Below are 25,079 nucleotides of genomic sequence, written 5' to 3' on the forward strand. Positions count from 1 at the left end.
GCGAAGGAAGGAAAGCATGGCAGCATGATGCCTGAATTCCTATTTCTGGCACCCTTAGGGGGATTACGTCTAGCATGGCAGCCATGCTGACACCACCCTGCATAAGGTGAGAGAACAAAACCACCATTACCACCTGGAAGGGAAAATAAAGAAAAAACTAAAATAAAAAATACAGAAGACCTGCAGAGCAGAAGTCTAAAACAGATTAACTCATTGTCTGCAGAAGGGTATAGCCTGTGTGGGAGGATCCTTTCCTAATAATTTCTGCTTAGTGCCACCAATAAAGAAAAATGAGTGAAGTTACAGTGATTTGATTCGTCACAAACTTCTCGGCTCGGCAGTTGCTCTCTTTATCCTGCATAAATTAGTTCGGCTTTCAGGTGCTCCGGTGGGCTGGAGACTCTCTTTTAGGACTGTATCCACCTTTTCCAGCCCACCGGAGCACCTGAAAGCTGAACTAATTTATGCAGGAAAAGTCATCAACTGCCGAGCCGAGAAGTTTGTGACGAATCAAGTCACTATAACTTCGCTCATCTCTAGCCACCAACCTATACCCATGGTCTTCTGAGTCTCCCATAAATACGAGTGAGAAAAGGGCGGTTCACTTCTCCTAAACCAGCGGCTGCCCGGACATGCTGGGACTTGTAGTTGTGCAACAGCTGGAAGCACACTGGTAGCGAAACACTGTCTTAAACATTATTTATATAGATGCATGCATAATAAAGTGCAAACAGCAGACTTTCAGACAGAAGGTTCTTCATGTATTGTCAATGGGGAATTTGAATACAAATTGTGCAATTTTGTTTAACCCCTTAAGGACTCAGTGTTCAGAATTTTCGTTTTTTCCTCCTTACCTTTTAAAAACCATACCCCTTTAAATTTTCCACTTCCACCAATTCTACTTTGTATTGACATCAGTCATTTTACCCAAAAATCTATGAGGGCTCTTTTTTTGCGCTGTGATCTGAAGTTTTTATTTGCACCATTTTTGTTTTGATCGGACTTTGTGATCACTTTTTATGGTATAAAAAGTGACCAAAAATACGCTATTTTGGAATTTTTTTTTACGTGTATGCCATTGACCTTCCCTCCCCACCAGACGGTCCCTGCAAAATAGATGGCCCGGACCAGCTCACCCTTCCTTTCCACCGAGGGGAGGTGAGTAGAAAACTAAAGAAGGGGGGGGGGGGGGTCTGGATGATGACGAAGGCCACAGTGGTCTTCTACCTGCGGACCTCCAGATGTTTCAAAACTACAACTCCCAGCATGCCCGGACAGCCATCGGCTTAGAGTTGTAGTTTTGCAACATCTGGAGGTCCGCAGGTTGAAGACCACTGAACAGGCGGAGAGTTCACTCGAGTATAAGCCGAGGGGGGTGTTTTCAGCACGAAAAATCGTGCTGAAAAACTCGGCTTATACTCGAGTATATACGGTATATTTATATTTATTTTTAGTTACATCTTTTTTTTTATGGGAAAAGGGGGGGCGATTCAGACTTATTAGGGAAGGGGTTAAATCACATTTATTAACACTTTTTTTTTTTCAATGTTATAGCCCCCATAGGGGACTATAACACTGCACACACTGATTTCCTACACTGATCACTGCCATGCATTAACATGGCATTGATCATTGTTATCGCTGCTCCCGCCTGGATCTCAGGCACGGAGCAGTTATTCGATGATCGGACAGCGAGGAGGCAGGTAGGGATCCTCCTGACGTCCTGCAAGCTGTACGGACGCCACGATGAACAGCACCACTGAACTGTCGGGAAGGTTTCACTTTCACTTCAGACTCTGTGATTAACTTTGATCGCCGCGTCTGAAGGGTTAATACCGGGCATCACCGCAATCTGTGATGTCCGGTATAAGCCGCGGGTCCCGGCAGTTGATGGCCGCCGGGACCGACCCGATATGATATGTGCCTTTTCACATGGCTGTAAGTGCTTTTGTAGAAAGTGGTGTTGTAGAACCATTTTCTTGTTTAGCTTTGCAGTGATAATGTATTCATGAAATGCATCATTTAAAAAGTACCTGTCACCAAATAAACTATTCTAAACTAACTCAGGCTATGTTCCCTAACTACTCCTAACACCCCTCCAAAAAAACATTTGAGGATAAGATGTCTTAGCACCAGAGTAAAAAGCTGTGTATAATACCTTTATTCTTACTCACATAGTGCAATCTCCCAGCAGGAGAAAGTGGGCATTTCCCAGCATGCATGACATCACTGAAGCCTGCTGGGGGACCACTTCCGCCCTCACATGGTTGCAGCGCTGTGATGAATAGCAGACCTCAAGTTCTATGCATGTTTCAGTGAGGCTCTGTGCAGCTGTCAATCAAGCTCAGTGCAGAGAAACACTTCTTGAGTTTGGTCTCCTGCCAGGCCAGGAGGAGACCAAACTTGCTGTATTAATTGTGGCAGGGAAAAGAACAGCGCCACCTAGTGGCCATTTTTTTCTATTTCATTTTAAACATACTTATGTTGATAATTTTAAAAGCAAGTGAATGGGAAAGTGTCTGCTAATTACACAAGGAACACTATATTAAACATTTTATTTGGTGACAGGTACTCTTTAAAAGAAAACTGTGGCAAAAATGAACTTATCCCCTATCCACAGGGACGGGACCCAGCTCTCAGTGAGTAGCTCGTGATTGAGGTGGCACGTGTTCCATTCATTACTATGGGAGTGCTGAAAAGACCTGAGTACAGAACTCGGGCATCATCGGCACTCCCATAGAAATGAATGGAGCGTGTGCAGTCTATCGGTAGATGACACGTGCTCCTCACAGAGAGATCCCGGCGATCCCAGTGGATAGGGGATAAGTTAACTTTCGCTGGAGTACTCCTTTAACAATCAGGTGGAAAAAAAAAAAATCACAAAGCATGAAATTTGGGCACATCTTTGCTAAATGTATAAATGATGTATGTATAAGGGACTACATACATCTATCAGCATTTCGTGTATATTAAAAAAATATATACATAAATTAAAAAGAGGCTTTACATTACTGACAGCTTTAATAACTGAGGATGAGGTGGTACTTACTGGGGCAGCTTTAATGAGCAGTGGAGGAGGAGACTGCCAGGAGAAGCTGACCTTAGATGTGACGGACATGCTGATAGGAGAAGGTGCCTGTGGGCAGAACAACAGGATAAGAAGACATGAAAACAGAAATTACACTCACCAGTAGTTGTTTTTCCATAAGCCCATTACTGCACCCTTGGAGAGACTGCCCCCTACTCCATAGGACAGGAAACTGGATTTGCATAAAAGGTCAAACAGCCCCTCCTTCACCAGTCTTCAGCAAAATTACCAAAGACAAATAATAGAAATATATAGACTCATATACATCCTATACCTATATGAATCTATGTACTCTATCTCGTTCCCTATTGTGGCACTATAACTCGCATCATTAACTTCAATCAAACTGTGGTGCAATACCACACCCAACCTGAGGACAGGAGTGGAGTGGTGCACTGTTTTTCTAATCCTGCATAATCCTGAAAAATCATATGGGGGGAAAAACATACAACAGGTCTCCCTCCAGGCTATGACAAATGCATCCATTTCTGATGGGAGCAAAACCTGGAAACTTTTTTTCCCCCCTTGTGGTAAACAGATCCACCACGGTAGTCTCCCGGCAGAATACCAATCTGTTTAATGCTTATTCCACCTTGATGAGTTGATGGAAACGGAGGTCATCGGCCCTCAAATTTTCCAAGTCCTCGAGGTGAAGGGCCAACAGGGAGCTCAGCTGAACCTTTGCCAATCTGAAAATGAGAAATTCTCATCAGGGCTTAGGACCTTGTGCCTCCCTGGTGATTTACATAGGTTAATACTGTGGTGTTGTCTGAAAGGATCCTCACATCCTTATTCCTTGTATGAGTGGATAAGGGCATAGAAAACTGCTCGCAACTCTATTACATTCTGCAAGTCCATGGCTTCCCCTCTGCTCCAGGAACCACGAAGAAAGAGGGAGTTTGCATGGCCGTAAGAATGTTGAGGGTGATTTAACAAAACCTGTGCAGAGAAAAGTTGCCCAGTTGCCTATATATAAACCAATCAGACTACTTATTTCATTTTTAAAGAGGCCTCTAAAAAAAATGAAAGACGCAATATGATTGGTTGCTATGGGCAACTGGGCAATTTTTCATCTGCACAGGTTTTGAGAAAACTCCCCCGTTGTACGTAGTCAAGAAAAAAAATGAGTTTTTTTGTATTCACCATAAAATCTTTCTTGTAGCCTTCATTGGGGGACACCTATACTGATGGGTATATGCTCTTGTCACTAGGAGGCGCTGACACTAGGAAAAAAAGTTGTCTCCTCCCTGGCAGGATATACCTGCCCACTGGAAGTGAGGTAATCATTTTTGTCACAAAGTAGTAGGAGAAGCCAACAAATAAATAAGTCCGAAGGACCCTAGAAAATAATCCCGGATAAAAAAAACAATAACCGGAAAGGATTACCTGGACAAAAAAAAATTAAGAAATGGGTGGGTGTGGTGTCCCCCAATGAAAGTGATGAGAAAAAGATTTTACGGTGAGTACAACAAAAAAAAAAAAGTCTCCTTTTCTCAGTTGCTCTTCATTGGGGGACACCTATATTGATGGGACATACCAATGCATTCCCCTAGGGTGGGAACAACAACCACCAAAGAAAAGGAATCAGTACAGAGCCCAAACCCACTCGTCTGCAAGGCCTGCGGACAAGATACGGGGCCAGAGACAACCGAGGCCCAGAAACTGAGCTCCTGGGAGACTAACCTAGGGTCCAGATAGAGAGCCAAGAAAAGGGAGACTAGGAAGCCAGATGGACCGGAACCATCCCGGAAGGAGGAAGGAAATCAACTAAAAAAAAAAACACAGAACCAGACAGAGGGCTAGCCCGGCTGGAAAGCAAAAAATGGAAAAAAGGGAACCCCATCCAGACCCCATCCAAAAGGGAACCCCATCCAGAGAGCCAGTCAACTGACTCAAGAGAACATGGCAGAAAAATGTCAGGGAGAACAGCGTACGTCTGAGCAGAAAGGCGAGCACAGAAGGTGGAGACCAGTAAAACCTGTGGAAAAAGAAAGACTGAAACCAGCTCTAGAGAGGCCTGGTGCCTATGATCAATGACCTGAACGTCTGCAGACCCAAAACCCTTGTCCCAGGGGCCCACCGTGAGCACCCGGGGGAGGTGAAAATGGCTCAACTGGTGTAATCCAGATGACCGGACTGCCCTCCAACATGTGAGGACATGGACCCTGAAGGCAGAGACAGAATGCAATAACTGCCAAAAAAGGAGCAGAACGCCCTGGAAAGGGGGCATCCCGGAACAACTGAGTGACAGACATGGGAACTAGAGGTTCCCGAGTCACCTGGAAGACATACACAAAAGAATAAAAAGCTAAGAAAGGAGCAGAAGACCCTGAAAAGGAGTATCCCGGAACACCGGAGCGGTCGACATGGGAATTAGAGGCTCCTGAGACTCCTGGAAGACTAACACCTGAAGGGTAAGGAAACCCAATGTCTGCGAAATGCTCTTGGTGTCAGACTTCCATGTCGAGACAAGAAAAAGTGTGGTACAGAAAGACCGCTCCACGAAAGGGATAGCGAAGAAGTCTGGGCAGGATCGCTACACATGCCTGAGACCTGAACGATCATTAAGTCCCAAAGAACCAGGAGGACTGACCTAGAAAATAGGGCACGCCGCAGGATCCTAGGACAGTGTCTGAGACAAGGAGACTAACTGGTCCTGGGCCTCAGTGGTCCAAGCAGACCAGAGCACTCCGAAGTAACATTACGTCAGGACAGGAACGAAGGAAGAAACAAAAAGGAACCTAGCTGGGACTCCCAGGTTCTGGGCACAGGAAGGTTACACCAGAAAACTGTGGTGTTAGAGCAGCGCAACTGACACTGACAAAGGGAAGGATGAACACACCCTTCCAGGGAGATTGCGGCAAGGAAGGAGGAGAGCAATGGAAGGACCCAAACAACAACGGAGGCTAGACCGGCTAACGTCGAGCCATACATGATTGCATAAACTCCTCCAGAGGAGATAACCAAGAAACAGAAAAAGAGCCAGACCAAGATAGTGGGCAGGAAGCACACCAGCATGGACAGCGAAAGGCTCTTCTGAATGCTCCAGCAAAAAAACAAGAGCCCAGCCAGATACCCCACCTATATTGTGGGGAAAAAAAGAGAGATGACCGCATATTGGCAGTAGAAAGCTCCCAGCAAAATAGTCCCCCTAGCGGAGGGGAAAAAACAAGGGGTGGTCGAGATGAAACTCAGGCACTGACTATGTCAAGCTCCCTGATCCCCGTAACCCCTGAGGAAAGGGGATTATCAAAGTGCGCCAGGTACTGAAGGAGCAGGGAAATGAAGCCCTACGGCAACAGGACAAAGTACTGGACGTAGCCCCCAGGAACTCTGGGACAACAAGTCGAGGTACTTAACTAGAAAACAATAAAATAAAATAAAAGACCAGATCTGGGAGAGCTCCCAAACATGTGTCTTGCCTCCTGCTGACACTAGTTAAAACTGATTACCTCACTTCCAGTGGGCGGGTATATTCTGCCAGGGAGGAGCAAACTTTTTTTCCCCTAGTGTCAGCGCCTCCTAGTGGCAAGAATATATACCCATCAGTAAAGGTGTCCCCCCCCAATGAAGAGCGACCGAGAAAAAAAAATTCTTGGGAGCCCAAAGAATACCTTTTAACAGGTTTGCCGGGTTCATCCACCAACCAAGAGATGTCCTGGGAGAAAGGTCGATCTGGAGACCTATGGAAGACCTCGACCTATCCCAAGATTTCAAGATCTCGTCCGGAAGGACTCACAGTGTGGTACTGAGCCACCAAATGGCTGGAATACAAGAAGTCAATAGGCCTAATACGAACATTGACCTTTCAGAGATGCTGATCTTTCTGCTAGTTCTTTCACCCTGGAAACTAGAAAACTGAAATTTTGAGGTGGAAGAAAACATGCCTGCATCATTGACTAAAAGAAAAAAAAAAAAAAGTAGGAGGCAGTCTTTCAAAGGGTGCTGTCATAGGGTGAAGAGGAAACTTCTATTTGTATGCAATAGCATAAAGGCACAGAAACATTGCAGCAGTGCTGAAAAGTGACAAGCTGTTAACCTGTCATCTACATTGTAAAATACTACATAAAGATAATAAAGCAGTCTTGTTGAGCTACCGATGACAGCTTCCAGTGACTACCCAACAAGTAAGGGAACACAACCCAGATTAGACACTTCCTTACAAACCCCATCTTGGCTGGGGACTTGTGCACTAACCTGATAGGCGTGATCTGTATGCACATGGCAGAGGGTGCTGGGGGCTGACAGACTGAGGGGGGACACCAGAGGCAGCTCTGTGTTATTGCCTGCTCCTAGAGACACCGCACAAGGGAAGGGAGGGGGCCCAGTGGTGGTAGGTGAGGTGGGCGTCAGGCTGGACAATCCGTCTGTCAACGTGTCCACATTTACGTCCACCTCTGTGTAGTAAAAGTCTTCTTCTCCGTCATTGTGCCCTGGTCCTGAACAGGGTCTGTGATATAGAAGATAGGAAGTGAGCAGATGTACAGTATATACTTGTACTATGCATGTTGACAACTTTCAAAAATATTTAACCCCCTTGAAGTCAACAGACTGATCTGGATTACAAGTGACATTAAAATGTTACTGTCATTTACAAAAAAAAAAAAAAACTAAAAGCTTAGGGCGCCATTATCACACACACCTTTTTACAGTTTCTTGATACGCTCTTCTGTTCTTGAGATATGAGGGTTTATAATTTGTCAGACAATTCAGGGAATCAGTTAGATTGGTGTCAATAGGGGTTGGATTGGACATTGTCCGAGGGTCGGCCGGGTAAAGGGCCCACTGCTAGTGAGGACCGGGACACTCGTCCCGGATCCCCAGAAGACAGCGCTGCCTTCTCCTGTATGTGCGGTACACACACATACAGAACGCGCCTATACCTATGGGGAAAGGGGGGGTGGGGTTTAACTGCTGCCTATACCTTTGGGGAAAGGGGGGGTTAACTGATGCCTATACCTATGGAGAAAGGGGGTTGGGGGGGATCAACTGCTGCCTATACCTATGGGGAAAGTGGGGGGGGGGTTAACTGCTACCTATACCTATGGGGAAAGGGGGGGGGGGTGACTGCTGCCTATACTTACGGGGAAGGGGGGGTTAACTCTGCCGCCTATACTTACAGGGAAGGGGGGCCACCTTTGTACCTGGATGCTTAACTACTTACCTATATACCTGGCTACCTATGTACATACCTGGCCTTCATACATGGCTACATAGCTGCCTAACTACCTAGCTAGCCCCATACCTACCTACCTACCTGGGTAGTCACCTACCTACATATCTGGCTTCCTGATCTATCTACCTAGTTACCCATTTACCTGGCTACTTACCAACCTGCCCTGATCCAGGGCGGTCTGATCCAGACAAAGAAGAAAATGAAAGAGGATACTGCTGATCAGAAAAGAGTCCCAAAATGTAACTGTAATCACTTATATGGTATACGCATCCTGTGTACAGCTGATATCTACCGCCATATGGTCCTGTATATAATCACTTATATGGTACAGATCCTGTGTACAGCGGTTATCTACCGCAATATGGTCCTGTATATAATCATTTATATGGTGTACACATCCTGTATAGTATGCTGGTCTGTATATAGTGGTTTTATTCAGTACAGTATGGCGGTATTATACAGTTATTGTGTAGTGGTATATATTTACTCCTTGTATACCAGTATCATTGGTCATGGAAATTTACCTACGTTAAAGTGTTTCTTACATGAATACATTTCAGCTTATTGTGTTTGGGATTTGAGTGGAATAGGGGCTTGGCAGACAATTGACGAGCTGCGGAGCCTCGCAAGGGGCCCTTGCCTTTTTTTGGTCCGGGGGCCCCAAGTGTTGTCAGTCCGCCCCTGGGTGTGAACTTAATTTTAATAATGGAAGGGATTATGGTGATTGTCAGGGTTATACAATCGGGGTAAGGATGTTGTACATTGAGAGGCATGTTTGCCTAATGCACACCCCAATCTGTATAATCCTGATATTCAGGTGGTGGGCAGAATTATACATTAACCCTTCAGATGCTGTTATGAATCCTGATCACAGAAGCTGAAGTATTATTGGGCCTTTGAGACGCTCATCGGTTCACCAGCGATGCAATCACAGGGGTCCAATAAGTCAAGATAGCGGCGGAATCTCCACGCACCTGCTACAGGGTCTGGCAGACCATAGAAGTAGATCATTAATATCACTGGAAAGTGCTATGCCTACACATACCACTGAACAAAAATTGTGAAATTCCGCCAGAATTTCTGTGTTCTTGTGACTGATCTTATATTTTTGCAGAATGCAGAATTTAAGCAGCAGAATGCCTGCCACAGAAATTCTGCTGTCTGAACGGGACTGCAGAAACCCATTGAAAGCAATAGGCATTAATTACAGCGGAATTTCCAGAGACTCCCCTGTGGCATTTAAGGAAAAAAAAGTTAATAATAAGCCCCAATAAAAAATTAAACCACCTCCTTTTCCCATTTTACAAATAAAAAGCATAAACTATCAAATAAATATATTTGGTATCGTGGTGTGCAAAATTTCAGATTTTTGGTCACAAAACATGCAAGAAATAAAAATTTATATTTATAAAAGATTTATAAAAGATTTATAAATTTAAATATATGCAAAAGTGGTACTGATAAAAACTACAGGAAACGGCTCATTTTGAGCCCTCATATAGCCACAAATACGGAAAAACAAGTTATAGGAAGTTAGAATAAATGCATGTAACCATTTATATTGTTTTAATCATAATAATCCACAGAATAAATAGAACATGGAAGGTTTTATCATAAAGTGTACTGCATAAAAACAAAATGTCAAGATTGCAGTATTCTTTTAAATTTCCCGCCACAAATCGTATTTTTTTGGTTGTGCCGTACAAAATACAATTGGTCACGCTAAAAACAAGCCACATAATGAAAAAACAAAAGCAAAAATCTAAATTGGTTGTGTTCTCAAGGCCAAATGGGAAGAAAAATCTTAAATAATTATGCCTGGATGCCCAGAATATAAAATAACAAAACAGGCTCCCTCAGTATTGCTGGTCCAGTTCTCCAGTGGTGCATCAGTATGATGCACTGCGCCCCGGCATAATGGCTTATAAGGGGTCATCCAGGAATAGAAAAACAGAGCTAATTTCTTTCAAAAACAGCTCCACGTCTGTCCCCAGGTTGTGTGTGGTATTGCAACTTGGCCCATTCACTTCAATGGAACTGAACTGCAGAACCACACCTAACATGGAGACCTTTAAAAGGAATTAGCTCAGTTTTTCTATTCCTAGATAACCCCATTAAGTCCCCTTTTTTGCCTTCCAAAAATCATGGATCAACAGCAATGAAAAAGTTCCATCTAAGACAATATGGTATCAACAAAAACTATAAATCACTATTAAGCCCTGTGGATAAAAAAAATAAAAAGCTATAGGGGTCTGAATATTATTATTATATATTTTTTTTTTTAAATGGCACTGTCAGATACAAAAACGTTTGATATGTTGTAAGGCATGCAATACCAATAGGTTTTACAATTGCGTTAAATTAGAACATTTTCAGTATTTCATACTGAAAAAGTCAAACAACTGCCCCCCCCCACCTGCTTGGACACATACTAGTCCTGCTATGTCAATGCGTCATGGACACACTTTCTTGATTGACAGCTGTGAGTGCAGGGAAAAATCCTCCCACTGTCAGCTTGTGTCCCGGTACTGTCAGTAAGGACAAGCTGGGAGTTGTAGTTTTGCTAATGCTAGGGGAGATGTGAGCAGACAGCATACTGAGGGAGGGGGCGGAGACCTGGAACCGTGAGGCCACACCCCCTCCCTTTGAGAAAAATTCAGACTAGTGAGCTAAATTAAAAGTGTAAAAAAAAATAAAAAAATAAATAAAAGGTGCTAGACACATATTAGATGAACATGGTCAGGATTAGGTACTGAGTGATATATTTAAAAAAAATGTTTTTTGTTGGATCTGACGGGTACGCTTTAAGTAGTAAAACATAAAAACTACATAAGTTTTGTATTGTCCATTGAAATACAGAAGTTATGTCGATTTTACCATGGAGAAAATACCAAAACCCACACAAAATGGCAAAATTGCTTTGTTTCGTTTTTTCTTGTTGTTTCCAAACAAAAACAAAGTGTTTGTTTTTGCAATGCATTATAGGATAAAATTACCCCTTAAAGGAGATACCTCATGGAGAAAAATCTTAAGAGGGGTACTCCAGTGGAAAACTTTTTTTTTTTTTTTTTAATCAACTGATGCCAGAAAGTTAAAAAGATTTGTAAATTGCTTCTATTAAAACATCTTAATCCTTCCAGTACTTATCAGCTGCTGTATACTACAGAGGAAATTATTTTCTTTTTGGATTTCTTTTCTGTCTGTCCACAGTGCTCTCTGCTGACACCTCTATCCATGTCAGAAACTTTCCAGAGTAGGACCAAATCCCCATAGCAAACCTCTCCTGCTCTGGACAGTTCCTTAAATGGACAGAGGTGTCAGCAGAGAGCACTGTGGTTGTGACAAAAGAAATCCAAAAAGAAAATAATTTCCTCTGTAGTATACAGCCGCTAATAAGTACTGGAAGGATTAAGAATTTTTTTTATAGAAGTAATTTACAAATCTGTATAAAACTTTCTGGCACCAGTTGATTTAAAAAAATAAAAATAAAAAAATGGTTATCCAAGAATAGAAAAACAGAGCTAATTTCTTTCAAAAACCGCTCTCCGTATGTCTCCAGATTGGGAATGGTTCTGCAGCTCAGTTCCATTGAAGTGGATGCAGCTAAGTTGTAATACCACACACAACCTGTGGACAGGCGTGGAGCTGTTTTTGATAAAAATTTGCCCTGTTTTTTCCATTCCTGGATAACACCTAGGTATTTGATTTTTCCTTTCTACAATGTTCTCCACTTTTCTTTACAAATTTAGTACCTCGCACAATAATATATATTATACATACACACACATATACACACTATTGGTGATTTGCTATCCTGCATTGTAATTTTGTAGATCCATTAAACCCTACCTCTAAGTATAGTTTTACTATGATGACAGCCCCGCAGGCTTTCACAAGGTCACCGGCTGCCATCATAGACATGTCTACACTATTTCCGTAACTACTTTATACTTCTTTGAGAACTATGGAAACAGCATAGTATAGTCAGCTTGTCAGTTTCCGTAATCCTGTAATCTTTGACCACCACAACCAGGCGGTATGGGGTCAGGCAGGTCTGTTCTAGAGCGGTGGACCTACAGCTATCAGATATATACACCATGGGGGAGATTTATCAAAACTTGTGCAGAGAAAAAGTGGTGCAGTTACCCATAGCAACCAGATTCCAGCTTTATTTTTCAAAGGCATTTTCAAAAGTGAAAGAAGCAATCTGATTGGTTGCTATGGGCAACTGCACCACTTTTCCTCTGAACAGGTTTTGATTAATCACCCTCCATATTCTGTGGATATTGTTTGAGATGGGAGTAATCTTTTAAACCAGCGGTCTTCAAACTGTGGCCCTCCAGATGTTGCAGAACTACAACTCCCAGCATGCCCGGACAGCAAACGGCTGTCCGGGCATGCTGGGAATTGTAGTTTTGCAAAATCTGGAGGGCCACAGTTTGAAGACCACTATTTTAAACCATAAGCTATAAGCCCAAGACAGGGCATTGTACCCCTTGTACTCCTAGAGCTGCAGTAAGCCTCTGCTGGACACCCCATTGTCATTCTCACCCCAAATGTGCTGTACGTATATGCTTCTGTATTGCAGCAGACGTGCTGAGGACTTTTCCACAGTTCTTCCAAAGACAGCAAAACATGAGTCTTCCCGAGTTCTGTATGAATACAATGGTCTATATAAATGCATGATTAGAAATCACTAGAAATGGGGAGAGTATCCCAGAAATATAAGCATCCTTACCTTTCTCTTCCGGGGACCAGGTTCACCAAAAAGGAAGTGAGTGGTGTCAGAGTCCTCAAGGCCAGCATCAGCATACACAAAGGATGGCGCAGGCTGCAGCGGAGGAGACGGCGTGGAGGGGATGGATGTGTAGAGTTCACAGCTGTTTGAACTGCTCGAGCTGGATGAAATGACGACATTTTCAGGGTACGATGCACCATGAAATCCTGCAAACACACAAAGGGTTAACAAGGTATGTAAGACTTAAACTGAACACCTTGTCTGTATCAAATATGAAGGTGAATGCAATCTACTGCGTGGATATTCCTGATCATTTCAAAAGGGGGCTGACTGTAGTGTTCTTCCATGGGATGAATAATGTGGACTAGAGAAACCTCCCTGCACCTATGAGCCACATCCTCAGCAAAACAGACGGGCAGCTAGAAACAAGCTACCTGACAACCCTATTTAAAACATTGACCAAGCCATTTATGTCGATTATAAAAATTAGGGATGCATCGAAATTTCAGCAGCCTGTCGAGGCATACTGGGAGTTGTAGTTCCGCACAAGCTGCTATGCCAGAGGTTGCAGATCACTGCTGTTTAGCACGATGTCCCAGGAGTTGTAGTTTATGGGTTCGGGTCAGCTGCAGTAGGGTGGCATAAAAAAGGACTCAGGGAGCTGCCCGGTGAGTGCCAGCTGCTATTAGCACAGTGGAAAAATAAAGTTTCAGAATTGCTGTTTCTTGGTCACTTCATATATAAGAAAAAAAGTTAATGAAAACATTATGCCCAGGTTTATGCAATTAAAGAAATAAACCTTGAATTACCGCCCGCTGCTGCTGGAATCGCTCTTCCATCTTCTAGCCCCGGTCTTCTTCTGCTTTTGGGGCACAACACGTCACACTGTGCTTAGCTAAACACCAGCCACAGCGATGTCCCGCTTCAGCCAGTGATCGGTTGAGTGGTAGTGTAATGTAGTGGGCCCGGGCATCAGGAAGAAGCCTGAGCCTAATACATCACACTGCTGCTCAGCATATCACCAGCCACAGAGATGTCCTGCCATTTAGAGTGTGATGTGTTGGGTCCCAAAAGCAGAAAGAAGACCGCACAGGAGGTTGGGAGAGCAATCCCATCAGTAAAGGAATAATTTAATTGCAGCAGCCCAGGCATAATTGAAGTTTTAAAAAATATATATATAGTAAAATCACCGAAGTACCACTTTATGGGGTTATGTGAGACAGAGCCCGACAGCAGTCATGCCTTGCCAGCCCCCAGCTTAGCTGCAGTATTGCTCATGGCAACAATTTATACCTGGCTGCTATGGGTAAATACCCATGTCTCTGGCCATAGTTACTGTGCAAGTTATAAAAGTATACAGATACCTGTTCCTGTGCCCAGCACCATGGGCCCTGACGACAAGCTAGTGAGAGCGGCTGCTGCTATCGCTTCATCGAGCCTGGAGAGGAGACACAGGAGTTGTTAGGTGTGTGATCAGCAATCATAGTCAATTCCACATTGCGCTCTGGTTCTCTAGACTTTTTAGATATTTTATACTGTGAATATAACTCCAATCCAATGGCGCCAATCTGGGGGTACATACAAGAGCAGGAGTTTGGGAAGTAAAAAAGTTCCAGTGCATCAAACCAATCCTAAAACCGGTGAGCTGCATCTTATATTTATGTCTTGTGACGCATGATAACATTTATAGTCCCTGAAAATTAGAGGGTATGTTCTAACAGTAAGTGTTTTCCCTGAGTCTTTCGTACCAACAAACGGCTGTTATTTGACAGTTTTACATTCTATAAGACAGCTAAAAAAGACCAATGGAAAAACTATTTGCATTATTTATTGGCCCTTTTTTAGAGAAAAAGATGGCCACTATTTTCTTAAGGAAAAGATGGTTTAAAAATAAAAATAAAAAATAGACATCTTTTTTTGCAAGTAAAAAGACTGGACCAAAAACTATGTATGAACAAGGCCTAAAGCAGTGTCTCCCCACCCCCAATGTGTGACTCTCCAGCTGTGGCTAAAGTATAGCTTCAACCATGCAATCACAGAAAAAGGCTGGTGGGAGTTGTAGTTTAGCAACAGCTGCAGAGACGCATGTGACGGAACACTAGCTTAAGCTTAAAATCTGTCCTGATCCTGTCCACACATACACTGCACTGTTTCAGAGCCCTCGAGAAACTGAAAACCTGTGCCAGTTAAACAATATCAGCTTCTCAGTCTCTACAAGTAAACAATACTTCCATTCGCTGACAGCAAGCATGGATCTATGGACAGTAAGTTATATGGTCCCCACTATAACAACTTAATTTGTAAAAAATGTTTACATCATGGCACTTACCAAAAATAACTCCTTCTACTAGAAAAAAAACCTCAAAGTTTGAGGCCTTAGGTGTCTTACTTCCCTGCAATCTAAACTGTGGCAGAGCTTAGCTACTGCCAAGGCACAGGAAAAGAGCAGTCTGGACCATCTGCATGTAAGCTGAACCTGCATTTTCCAGAGGATTCACACTATCCTTCAAAAGATAAATCAATGCTTCCCTCTCATCTTTTTAAAAGTTGTCTCTTGTTCTCCTACTACTGTATACAAACAGTGCTGCCTCCTGAATGCAATCTTCCAATTCTCATCAGTTCAGTGCTTAGTGTAACCCCTTTCTTGGTGTACTGCTGCTGTTTCTTTCCTTTTTGCATAGATAGTACATCGCAAAGTCAGTACACCAAGTAACCCATTCTCTGTCACCCTTCCCTCTATAGTAGAGTACCATGTAAACCATCCCCTAGCACAGTGCCAGCCTGTTCAGTCCAGTGCACTTACACTAGCACCATGTCCCTCTCATTTTTCACAACCCATAAAGTTCACGGCTGCAGTCTCTTATGCACCTACTACTGTATTTACAGAGTGCTTCCTCCTGAATGACATCTTCCCATCCCTTTAGATTGCCATTATTAGCAGCAGTTCAGTGCTTGGTGAAACTCTCCCTTCCTGTCCTGCTGCTGTTTTCATTTTTGCTTACACAGCACATTGCAAACCCAGTGCATCAGTAACTTATTCTCCCTCCACATGCCATCTAGAGCTGTACTTTGTAAATCATCACCTTAAACAGTGTGGCATTCTCAGTCCATTGCACTCTCACCAGCATTGGGTTATTACATAGCAAAAAGCTTCCTACGTTCCCCCATTGTGCCGATATCAGCATCCCGTTCCTCCGGTGCTGCTTGGCTTCCTGCTTCTTAGGCTCAGAATGTCAGCTGGCGATTGGCTGAGTGCACTGTTATGTAAGGTGCTCGGGCCTTGCCTTCTCCCAGCTGCCCGGGCTCCTTACGGTGCAGCAGGGGAACGTAGGAAGGTGAGTTAAAGATTGTTGTTGTTTTTTTTTTTTTTTGTTTTTGTTTTTCCGTTTCTGCAGCCCGGGCACAGGGGAGTTAAAAGTGCTGCATCGCAGTTCTCCTTCAAATAAAACATATATAGTATTAAAATGCATGTACTTCAACGGCCCTAAGCTGCAATACCTGACACAACCCGTAAACAAGTATGGCACTGTTTAAGAAGTGTTCGTGTAATCCTGAGTAACACAATTTCAGTGTGCATCTGTGTACGCAAGTACATGGGTGGGCCCCCATCTGACCTGGGGACAGGAAAAACACTGCACAGCGCTGATTGGGTTCGTCTTTGCACAGGCTGGGACTCTGATGCTCTAGGGTGCTGCAGGGCTCTATTGAAATTGTCCTGGAACTGCCCCGGATGTGTGTCCAGCATCTTGCCAAAGTGAAATGATGTTCTGGTGTCGCTGTACAACATAGAGACCTGTGGATAAGAAATCACACAAAAGGTCATGTACTGGTCTGTGGTTCAGAAGTGCAACGTCACAGGATCAATTTGCGGGTATCGGGTGTTACACTATATGTAATGTACTGCAATGTAAAACGGAAGCAAGAAATCTAGACAGGGGGTGGAAAAAAAAAAAAAAAGGAGATTTTTTAACACTTACGGTAAAATCTCGAAGGATCCATTGGGGGACACAGACCGTGGGTGTATGCTGCTATCTCTCGGAGGTATGACACTATGGCAACAAAGAAGTCGGCTCCTCCCACCTCCAGGCCCTGAGCTAATCAGTTTTAGTATCAGAGCAATAGGAGAGGACCGACAGGTCAAGGAAAAAACATGAACTGTCCGAGAACCAGAAGAAAAGGATATAACTGAACACACCCTCTGACAGAGAACCAAAGAGAAACCCAAAAGGGCGGGAGCTGTTTCCCCCAATGGATCCTTCGAGAAAGAGATGTTATGGTAAGTGTTAAAAAATCTCCTTTTCTCTATCGGCTCCATTGGGGGACACAGACCGTGGGACGTACCAAAGCCGTCCCTTGGGTGGGCAGATAAACAGTCAGGCAGACGGCTGTTCCACTGCCGCCTGCAGCAGTTTACAGCCCAGACTAGCATCAGCCGATGCGAAGGTATGAACCCGGTAGAACCTCGAGAAAGTGTGCAAAGACGACCAAGTAGCCGCCTTGCAAATCTGCGAGGTCGAGGCTTTGTTCTGGAGAGCCCAGGATGCACCAACAGAAACGGGTAGAATGAGCCACAACCCTGAAGGGAGGAATCTTCCCCCTACAGCGATATGCTTCTGAAATGGCAGACCCGATCCACCGATAAATGGTGGCCTAGGAAACAGGTTGTCCCTTACGACGACCTTCCGTAAGGACGAAAAAGGAATCGCACTGACGAAACCAAGAAGTAATAGAGAGGTAAGACCCAACAGCCCGAACCACATCCAGATTGTGGAGTAAACGCCCCTTAGGATGAGGAGGAGCAGGACAAAAGGACAGAAGAGCAATGTCCTCAGTGAGATGAAAGGCCAAAACAACCTTAGACAAAAAGGAAGGATCTGGTCGGAAGACAACCTTGTCCTGGTGAATCACCAGAAACGGAGAACGGCAGGAGAGAGCTGCCAACTCAAGACACCCTCCGAATGGAGGTGATAGCAACAAGAAACGCCACTTTCCAAGAAAAGAGGTGTCAGGGACACCTCCCCTAAGGGGTTCAAGAGGTTCACCTTGGAGGACACCCAGAACCAGATTCAAGTCCCAAGGGGAGAAGGTGACCTATAAGGAGGGGCAGCATGCGCCACTCCTTGAAGGAAGGTCCGGACATGAGAATTAGAAGCCAGAGGACGCTGAAAAAGAATAGAAAAGGGCCGAAACCTGACCCTTAAGGGAACTGAGAGACAACCCCAGTTCCAACCCCGACTGCATGAAGGAGAGAAGACGGGGGAAAGAAAAAGTAACAGGAGACAAGACCTGAGCTTCACACCAACGAAAATAAGACCGCCAGGTACGGTGGTAAATTTTCGCCGAGGAGGGCTTAAGAGCCCTGAGCATGGGGCGAATGACTTGGGAAGGAACCCGCGGTCTCAACCGCCACGCCGTCAAATGCAGCAACTGTAAATTAGGGTGGCAAAGAGGAACCTACGACAGCAGGTCCGGACGAAGGGGAAGGCGCAGCGGAGCGTTGTCCAGGAGCCTTACCACATCGGCGTACCACGTCCTTCGGGGCCAAACTGGAGCTACCAGTATGGCGGGGACGTCCTCTGCTTGGGCTTCCTCAGAACCCTGGGAAGGAGCGAAAGGGGAGGGAACAGATAGGGCATGGGAAACCCTGCCCAAGGAATCACTATGGCATCCACGGCTAGAGCCAGAGGGTCCCGGGACTTTGACACAAATGAAAGAATCTTCAGATTGTGCCGAGACGCGAAAAGGTCCCCGTCTGGAATGCCCCAGAGGTCACAGATCTGCGAGAAGACCTCTGGATGTAGAGACCACTTGCTGGGGTCGGCTGAGGAAGTCTGCTTCCCAGTTGAGTACACCCGGAATGTGAACCGCCGAAATGGCCGGAACCATGTTTTCCGCACAGAGGAGAATCTTTGACACCTCGGCCATGGCTGCCGAGCTGCGAGCGCCCGCCCTGCCGATTGGTGTCGTGGCGTTGTCCGACTGGACGCGGACAGGACGGGACTGAAGCAGGGACTCCCAATGAAGAAGACAAAGAAGAATCACCCTCAGTTCCAAGATGTCCAAGCTTCCCGTGGAGACCAGAGGCCTTGAACCGTCCAATCCCTGAACACACCGCCCCAGCCCGACAGACTGGCATCTGTTGTAACTACCTGTCAGTGGAGGGAAGAAATGATCACCCCTGAAGAAGAAGGGGGGAGCGGAGCCACCAGAGCAGAGACTGACGGATCCGACGAGGGAGAGCAATCTTGCAATCGAGAGACAGGAGATCTGTCCCATCGAGAGAGAATCGCCATTTGAAGGGGGCAGTATGAAACTGGGCAAAGGGTACAGCCTCCATGGCCGCTACCATCCAACCCAAGACTTCCATGCAAATGCGGATGGAAACTGGGACCTGGGCCCGAAGGGAGCGGACTTCTGACAGGAGAGTCAGACGTTTGCCTGGCGGCAGATCCGAGCAGAGGCCTTGTTGAATTGAAGTCCCAGGAAGATCAGAGACTGGGTGGGAGAGAGGACAGACTTGTCCCAGTTGACATCCACCCGAAGTGATCTAGGGTCTGGAGAGTGAGAACCACATTCTTCAGAGTCTGGACTCTGGTGGGAGCCTTGATGAGAAGGTCGCCCAGATAAGGAAATCACTGAGACTTCTCTCGACTGCAACAGTGCTATCACTGGTGCAAGGATCTTGGTAAAGACCCGAGGAGCAGTGGCCAGACCAAAGGGAAGGGCTACGAATTGAAAATGCCCTTAGGGAACCGCAAAGCAGAGGTACTGCTGATGGCCGGGAAATATTGGAACATGGAGATAGGCATCCTTGATGTCCACCGAAGAAAGAAACTCCCCTTGTTCCATGAATGCCACTACTAAACGGAGAGATTCCATTCGGAAGTGGCGGATGAGAAGATGACGGTTGAGACGCTTGAGGTCCAGGTTTGGCCGTACAGAACCGCCCTTCTTGGGGACCACAAAAAAATTGGAATAGAAAACCCCAAAAACGTTCCCCTGGAGGAACGGGGACAATAACTCCCTGGAGAAGCAGGGACTGGAGGGCCTCCAGAAACTGCTTCGCCAGAGAAGGAGACCTGGGGCCCGGGACCAAAAAAAACGATTCGGTATCCGTTGGACACCACGGCCCTGACCCAAGAGTCCTGAATGTGTGTGGTCCAGATGTCTTGAAAAAGTAACCCATGCAGAGGCGAAGGTAGGAAGCAGAGAAGAGCCTGCTGCTTCAGAGGCAAACTTCGCCAAGGACTCCACCTTCTTGTCCGTCGGATCCTTGAAGGCAGCCGCGTCTGTTAGCGGCAATGTAGTAGCCTTAGAAAGGCGGGAAATTGGTGGATCCACCGAGGAAGGGGAAACCACGTTAGAGACAAGGTCCTTGGCGAATAGGTAACACATTTGACTCTTCTTCTTTCCCGGGAACCTCTTGTCCGGATGCTTCCATGCAGATTCCAGAAGGGTGTCAAATTCAGCGTGAGAGCTGAACATTTGAGGTGCTGGTTTAGCACGATGAAAGGATACTTCAGGAGCACGTCCGAAGATCCTGGGTCCTCTAAATGAAAGGTGTCTCTTATGGCCGCAACCAATGAGTTCACCGTTACAATTGTATCCGAGCAGTCCTCTTCAGATGCCGATTCGGAAGCCTCATCTGCCAGTTCGCCAGGAGAATGTGAACAAGTGGAGGCAGCCCTGGAGGGGGCGACCCTGATCGGGTACGCAGCTCTGGCGAGGCAGAGCAGCGACTCCGGGAACGTCCTCTGGAGCGACGTTTGTGACCAGATGACACGGGGGGAGGGGACCCACGAGGGGAGCACCCATGTCTACTTGAAGACTCAATGGAAGAGTCAGAAGAAGCACCCCTAGTACGCTTGGCATATGGAGAAGAGGAGCGGGATCCTATAGAGGGCCGCCACATCACGGGAGGCCTCAGCCACCGAAGGGGAGACTTGAGTCAAGTCATCCATATACTGGGATAGGGAAGAAACCCAGGCTGTAGGGCGGCCGAATCCACCGGGACGGCTAGAGCATCCGGGGTTGCCAGGGGGTCTGGGGGAGCAGGCAGAAGAACCAGGCATTTTGTAATTACAGTTTTTACAGAAAAAAGGGTAAACAAATGCTCCAGATATCTGTTTAGGGGGAGGAACAGTTCTGGGTACAGATATAATGAAAAAAGAACTCTCTCCCCCGAGTCTGTAGTCCCCAGAGCAGCTGCTGAGAACTCCCTCTGTAGATAGAGAGGGAGAAAACTAGCCAATAGCCTGAGAGGGACGTGCCTGGAGCAGGGGCACTGTCTGATTGGCCCGTCACCTAATTGCGCACACGGCGCTGATTGGAGGACGATTCGCGCCTCCAGCAAGCTCTGGCGGCCCTGTGGGTGGAACTATAGCGCCCCAGCCGCCAAAATGCAGAAGAAGAAGATAGTAATAGCGCCCGCTCCTTGCCCCGAGCGCACATGTCAGCCGCATATGCGCCCGTGGGGAAGTGAGCGGGCGAGACACCTATTCGCCGGCAGCAGTCTGCTGCCGAAAGCGAAAGTAAGTCGGCGCTTCATGCGCCCGAACAGTATAAGCGCCGCGGCTGTCAGCCGCATAGTAACACACACACACGAGTGCATACAATAAAGTGAACCATTCATTCCTGCCACTGCTCTTTGCCCCAGAAATAAAGATAAAGCCCCTAGTACAGGCCAGCCCCATAAACCCTGAAAGGTGGGCCAAAAACTGAGGGTCTCTAGAGGTTGCAAGTCAGCAGGAGAAGAACTTACCTAAAAGGAGTCTTCTGTGAAGGTCTTCAGTCAGCTTTCTGTCACCTGCATCACGCCTAGCTACCATGTGCGAGCGAGGCGAGCAGGGAATAGGGGGACCCGGAGCCATGAGGTATCAACCCAAGCGCTGACCGTTGGCGAGGGGGGGGGGGTGAACAGCACATATACGCAATGTCTGTGGCCCCTTACTCGCAATGGGGAAACAGTGAGCCGCAGTTCCTGAGTCCCCACCTGAAAACATGAAAGAAAAAGGAATAAAAAACTAACACATCCCTAACTAGGAAAATAATAAAACATAAGACCTGGTCTGGAGAAATCCAGACCATGTCCACCTTCTTCAGACACTAAGCTTAAACTGATTAGCTCAGGGCCTGGAGGCGGGTATATCCTGCTGGGAGGAGCCGACTTCTTTGTTGCCACAGTGTCACACCTCCTAGAGACAGCAGCATACACCCACGGTCTGTGTCCCCCAATGGAGCCGATAGAGAAAAAATTAATAAATATATATATACCATTTTATTCCATGATCACTCTGCTCTGCTGACATCTGGTGGCCAAGCGGTTATGTCTGTAAAGTTCATACACTATGGCCCTGATTTAGGGTGGGATCACTCTACGATTTCAATCTACGGCTGCCAGATCCGCGGCATACCGGTTTTAGGCCTGGTCAGAAAACCGGATACGGGGCTAAAATGAGCCGACCTGAGTCAACGTCTGATTCCGATCGGCTCATTGAAATGTATTAGATGTGGGTCGGGTCCGGCTGGGATACAGGAGCGCTGGATCCGGCAGCCATAGAGTGAAATCGTAGTGTGAACCCAGCCTTAGAGTGGAGTGCAGTATTCTTTGTGGGTTTTATTTCGCTACAAGTATTTTTCCACGATAGTTACTAAGGTTTCCCTACATTTTTTTATTTTTTTATTTATTTTTTACACACATGCTCTGATCTGTAGGGTTTTTCTCAGCTCAAATCCATCACATTTTCTGTGGAAACATTAGTAAATATGTTGGGGTTTTGTGATTATGTCGGGGACACGACCCCTTTTTGTGATCACACCCACTTTTACAGATGGCCACACCCCTTTTTCGGGATTTCTCAGTAAAATGGAGAGTTAGTCGGGTTTTTTCAATTCTGGCGCACAACCCGACAAAACATAGTATACAGCACACAAATCTAACAATTCAGAACTCATACCATAAATATTATGCAGCACACTTGGCAGTCCATTTTGTTATGTTGTAGCCTTGTATTAAAATAAAAATTTAAGTTCCCAACCCATCATGAATTTTTTGCTAATTTGTTAAAAATTGAAATCTAAAATTTTGCATAGACATAAGTATTCAGACCCTTTATATTTAGCTCAAGCTCCTCCCATTTCTCGTGATCATCTGAGATGTTTCTACACCTTGATTGGAGTCACTTGTGGTAAATTCAGATGGACGGGATTTGGAAAGACACAGCCCTGTATATATAGGGTCTCACAGCTGACAATTTATATCAGAGTAAATTAATGAGGGGGACAGAACTGCCTGTAGAGCTCAGAGACAGGATTGTTGGGAGCCACAGATCTGGAGAAAAGCACCAAAGGTTTCTGCTGCGTGAAAGGTCCCAAGAACACAGTGGCCTCCATTATTCTTAAATGGAACAACCAGGACACTAGAGCTGACTGTCCCAACAGGGGAGAAGAGCCTTGGTAAGAACGGTGACCAAAAGCCCAATGGTCATTCTGAGTTGTCCCAGTGTCACTGGTGTGTTGCTCTGGGTGTCAGTCACTGTCTGGGAAGTTGCATTGGGGTCATGGGTGTCACTGTCAGATGCTGGGAGGAGGTGTGCCTATGGGTGTCAATGTCACAGGGGTATAGATGGTGCTCCAGGTGTCACTGTCAGGGGGATGTAGCTCTGGGCTGCACTTTTTGTTCGTGGTTTGGGGTGGAGTAAGGGAGGGAGAAGCAGTCCTTGGTATCACTGCTTGGGCACCAGGTGTCACTGTCAGTGGGGGGGGGGGGGGGTGGTCGCAGGTGTCACTGTCAGGGGGAGGATTGCTCAGGGTGTCACTATCGGATCACTGTCAGGGGAGGATTGCTCAGGGTGTCACTATCGGATCACTGTCAGGGGGGGATTGCTCAGGGTGTCGATCTGGGTTCCACTTGAAGTTGGCGAGTGTGCATGTGGCTCCAGGTGTCACTGTCATGTAGGGGTTGTGGCTCTAAGTGTCAGGAGGGGGTGTATGTGGTCTCCGGCGTCACTGTCAGGGGGATGTGTGGTCTCCGATATCACTGTCAGGGGGGTGTGTGTAGTCTCCAGTGTCACTGTTGGGGGGTGTGTGTGCAGTCTCCAGTGTCACTGTAGGGGTGTGTGTGTGTGTGTGTGTATAGTCTCCGGTGTCACTGTGGGTGGGGTGGAGTCTCTGGTGTCACTGTCAGTGGGGGAGGGGGACTAGTCTCCAGTGTCACTGTCGTTGGGTGGAGTAGTCTCCAGTGTCACTGTCGGTGGGTGGAATAGTCTCCAGTGTCACTGTCAGGGGTGTGTCTGTAGTCTCCGGTGTCACTGTCAGGGGTGTGTCTGTAGTCTCCAGTGTCATGGGTCTGTGTGTAGTCTCCGGTGTCACTGTCGGGGGCGTGTGTGTGTAGTCTCCGGTGTCACTGTAGGTGGGGGGGTGTAGTCTCCAGTGTCACTGTCGGTGGATTGGGAGGGAGGGTGATGTAGTCTCCGGTGTCACTGTCAGGGGGGGGGTGTATGGTCTCCGGTGTCACGGTCAGGGCGGTGTGTGTAGTCTCCGGTGTCACTGTCAGGGGTGTGTGTGTAGTCTCCAGTGTCACTGTCAGGGGGGTGTGTGTAGTCTCCAGTGTCACTGTCAGGGGGGTGTGTGTAGTCTCCGGTGTCACTGTCAGGGGGGGGTGTGGTCTCCGGTGTCACTATCAGGGGTGTGTGTGTGTGTAGTCTCCAGTGTCACTGTCATGGGGGTGTGTGTAGTCTCCGGTGTCACTGTCAGGGGGGTGTGTGTAGCCTCCAGTGTCACTGTCAGGGATCTGTTTGTAGTCTCCGGTGTCACTGTCAGGGGGGGGGGGGGGGGTGTGTGTGTGTGTAGTCTCCGGTGCCACTGTCAGGGGGGTGTGTGTAGTCTCCAGTGTCACGGGTCTGTGTGTAGTCTCCGGTATCACTGTCCCAGGGGGGGGTGTAGTCTCCGATGTCACTGTAGGGGTGTGTGTGTGTAGTCTCCGGTGTCACTGTAGCCCCCCTACATTGTGTGTGTGTGTTGTCTCCGGTGTCACTGACAGGGGGGCGGGGATGGGTAGTCTCCGTTGTCGCTGTCGG

General features: G+C 46.5%; 1 protein-coding gene across 5 annotated transcripts in view; it reads right to left on the reverse strand.

Moving 5' to 3' along the window:
• Positions 1–25,079, reverse strand: part of SLC2A4RG (SLC2A4 regulator) — a 41,319-nt gene that overhangs the window by 14,403 nt on the left and 1,837 nt on the right. For 4 of the 5 annotated variants that reach the window (XM_056548428.1, XM_056548431.1, XM_056548427.1 and 1 more), the window contains exons 2-7: positions 16,617–16,795; positions 14,367–14,440; positions 13,003–13,208; positions 12,816–12,916; positions 7,286–7,538; positions 3,050–3,136 (exon numbers count right to left, since the gene is read on the reverse strand). In XM_056548428.1, coding sequence (XP_056404403.1) covers positions 3,050–3,136; positions 7,286–7,538; positions 12,816–12,916; positions 13,003–13,208; positions 14,367–14,440; positions 16,617–16,795 — 900 coding nt within the window. The remainder of the gene's footprint in view (positions 1–3,049; positions 3,137–7,285; positions 7,539–12,815; positions 12,917–13,002; positions 13,209–14,366; positions 14,441–16,616; positions 16,796–25,079) is intronic. The other variant, XM_056548432.1, reaches the window with a different exon arrangement.

This window comes from Hyla sarda, chromosome 12 (genome assembly GCF_029499605.1).
Source record: "Hyla sarda isolate aHylSar1 chromosome 12, aHylSar1.hap1, whole genome shotgun sequence".
Lineage (NCBI taxonomy): Eukaryota > Metazoa > Chordata > Amphibia > Anura > Hylidae > Hyla > Hyla sarda.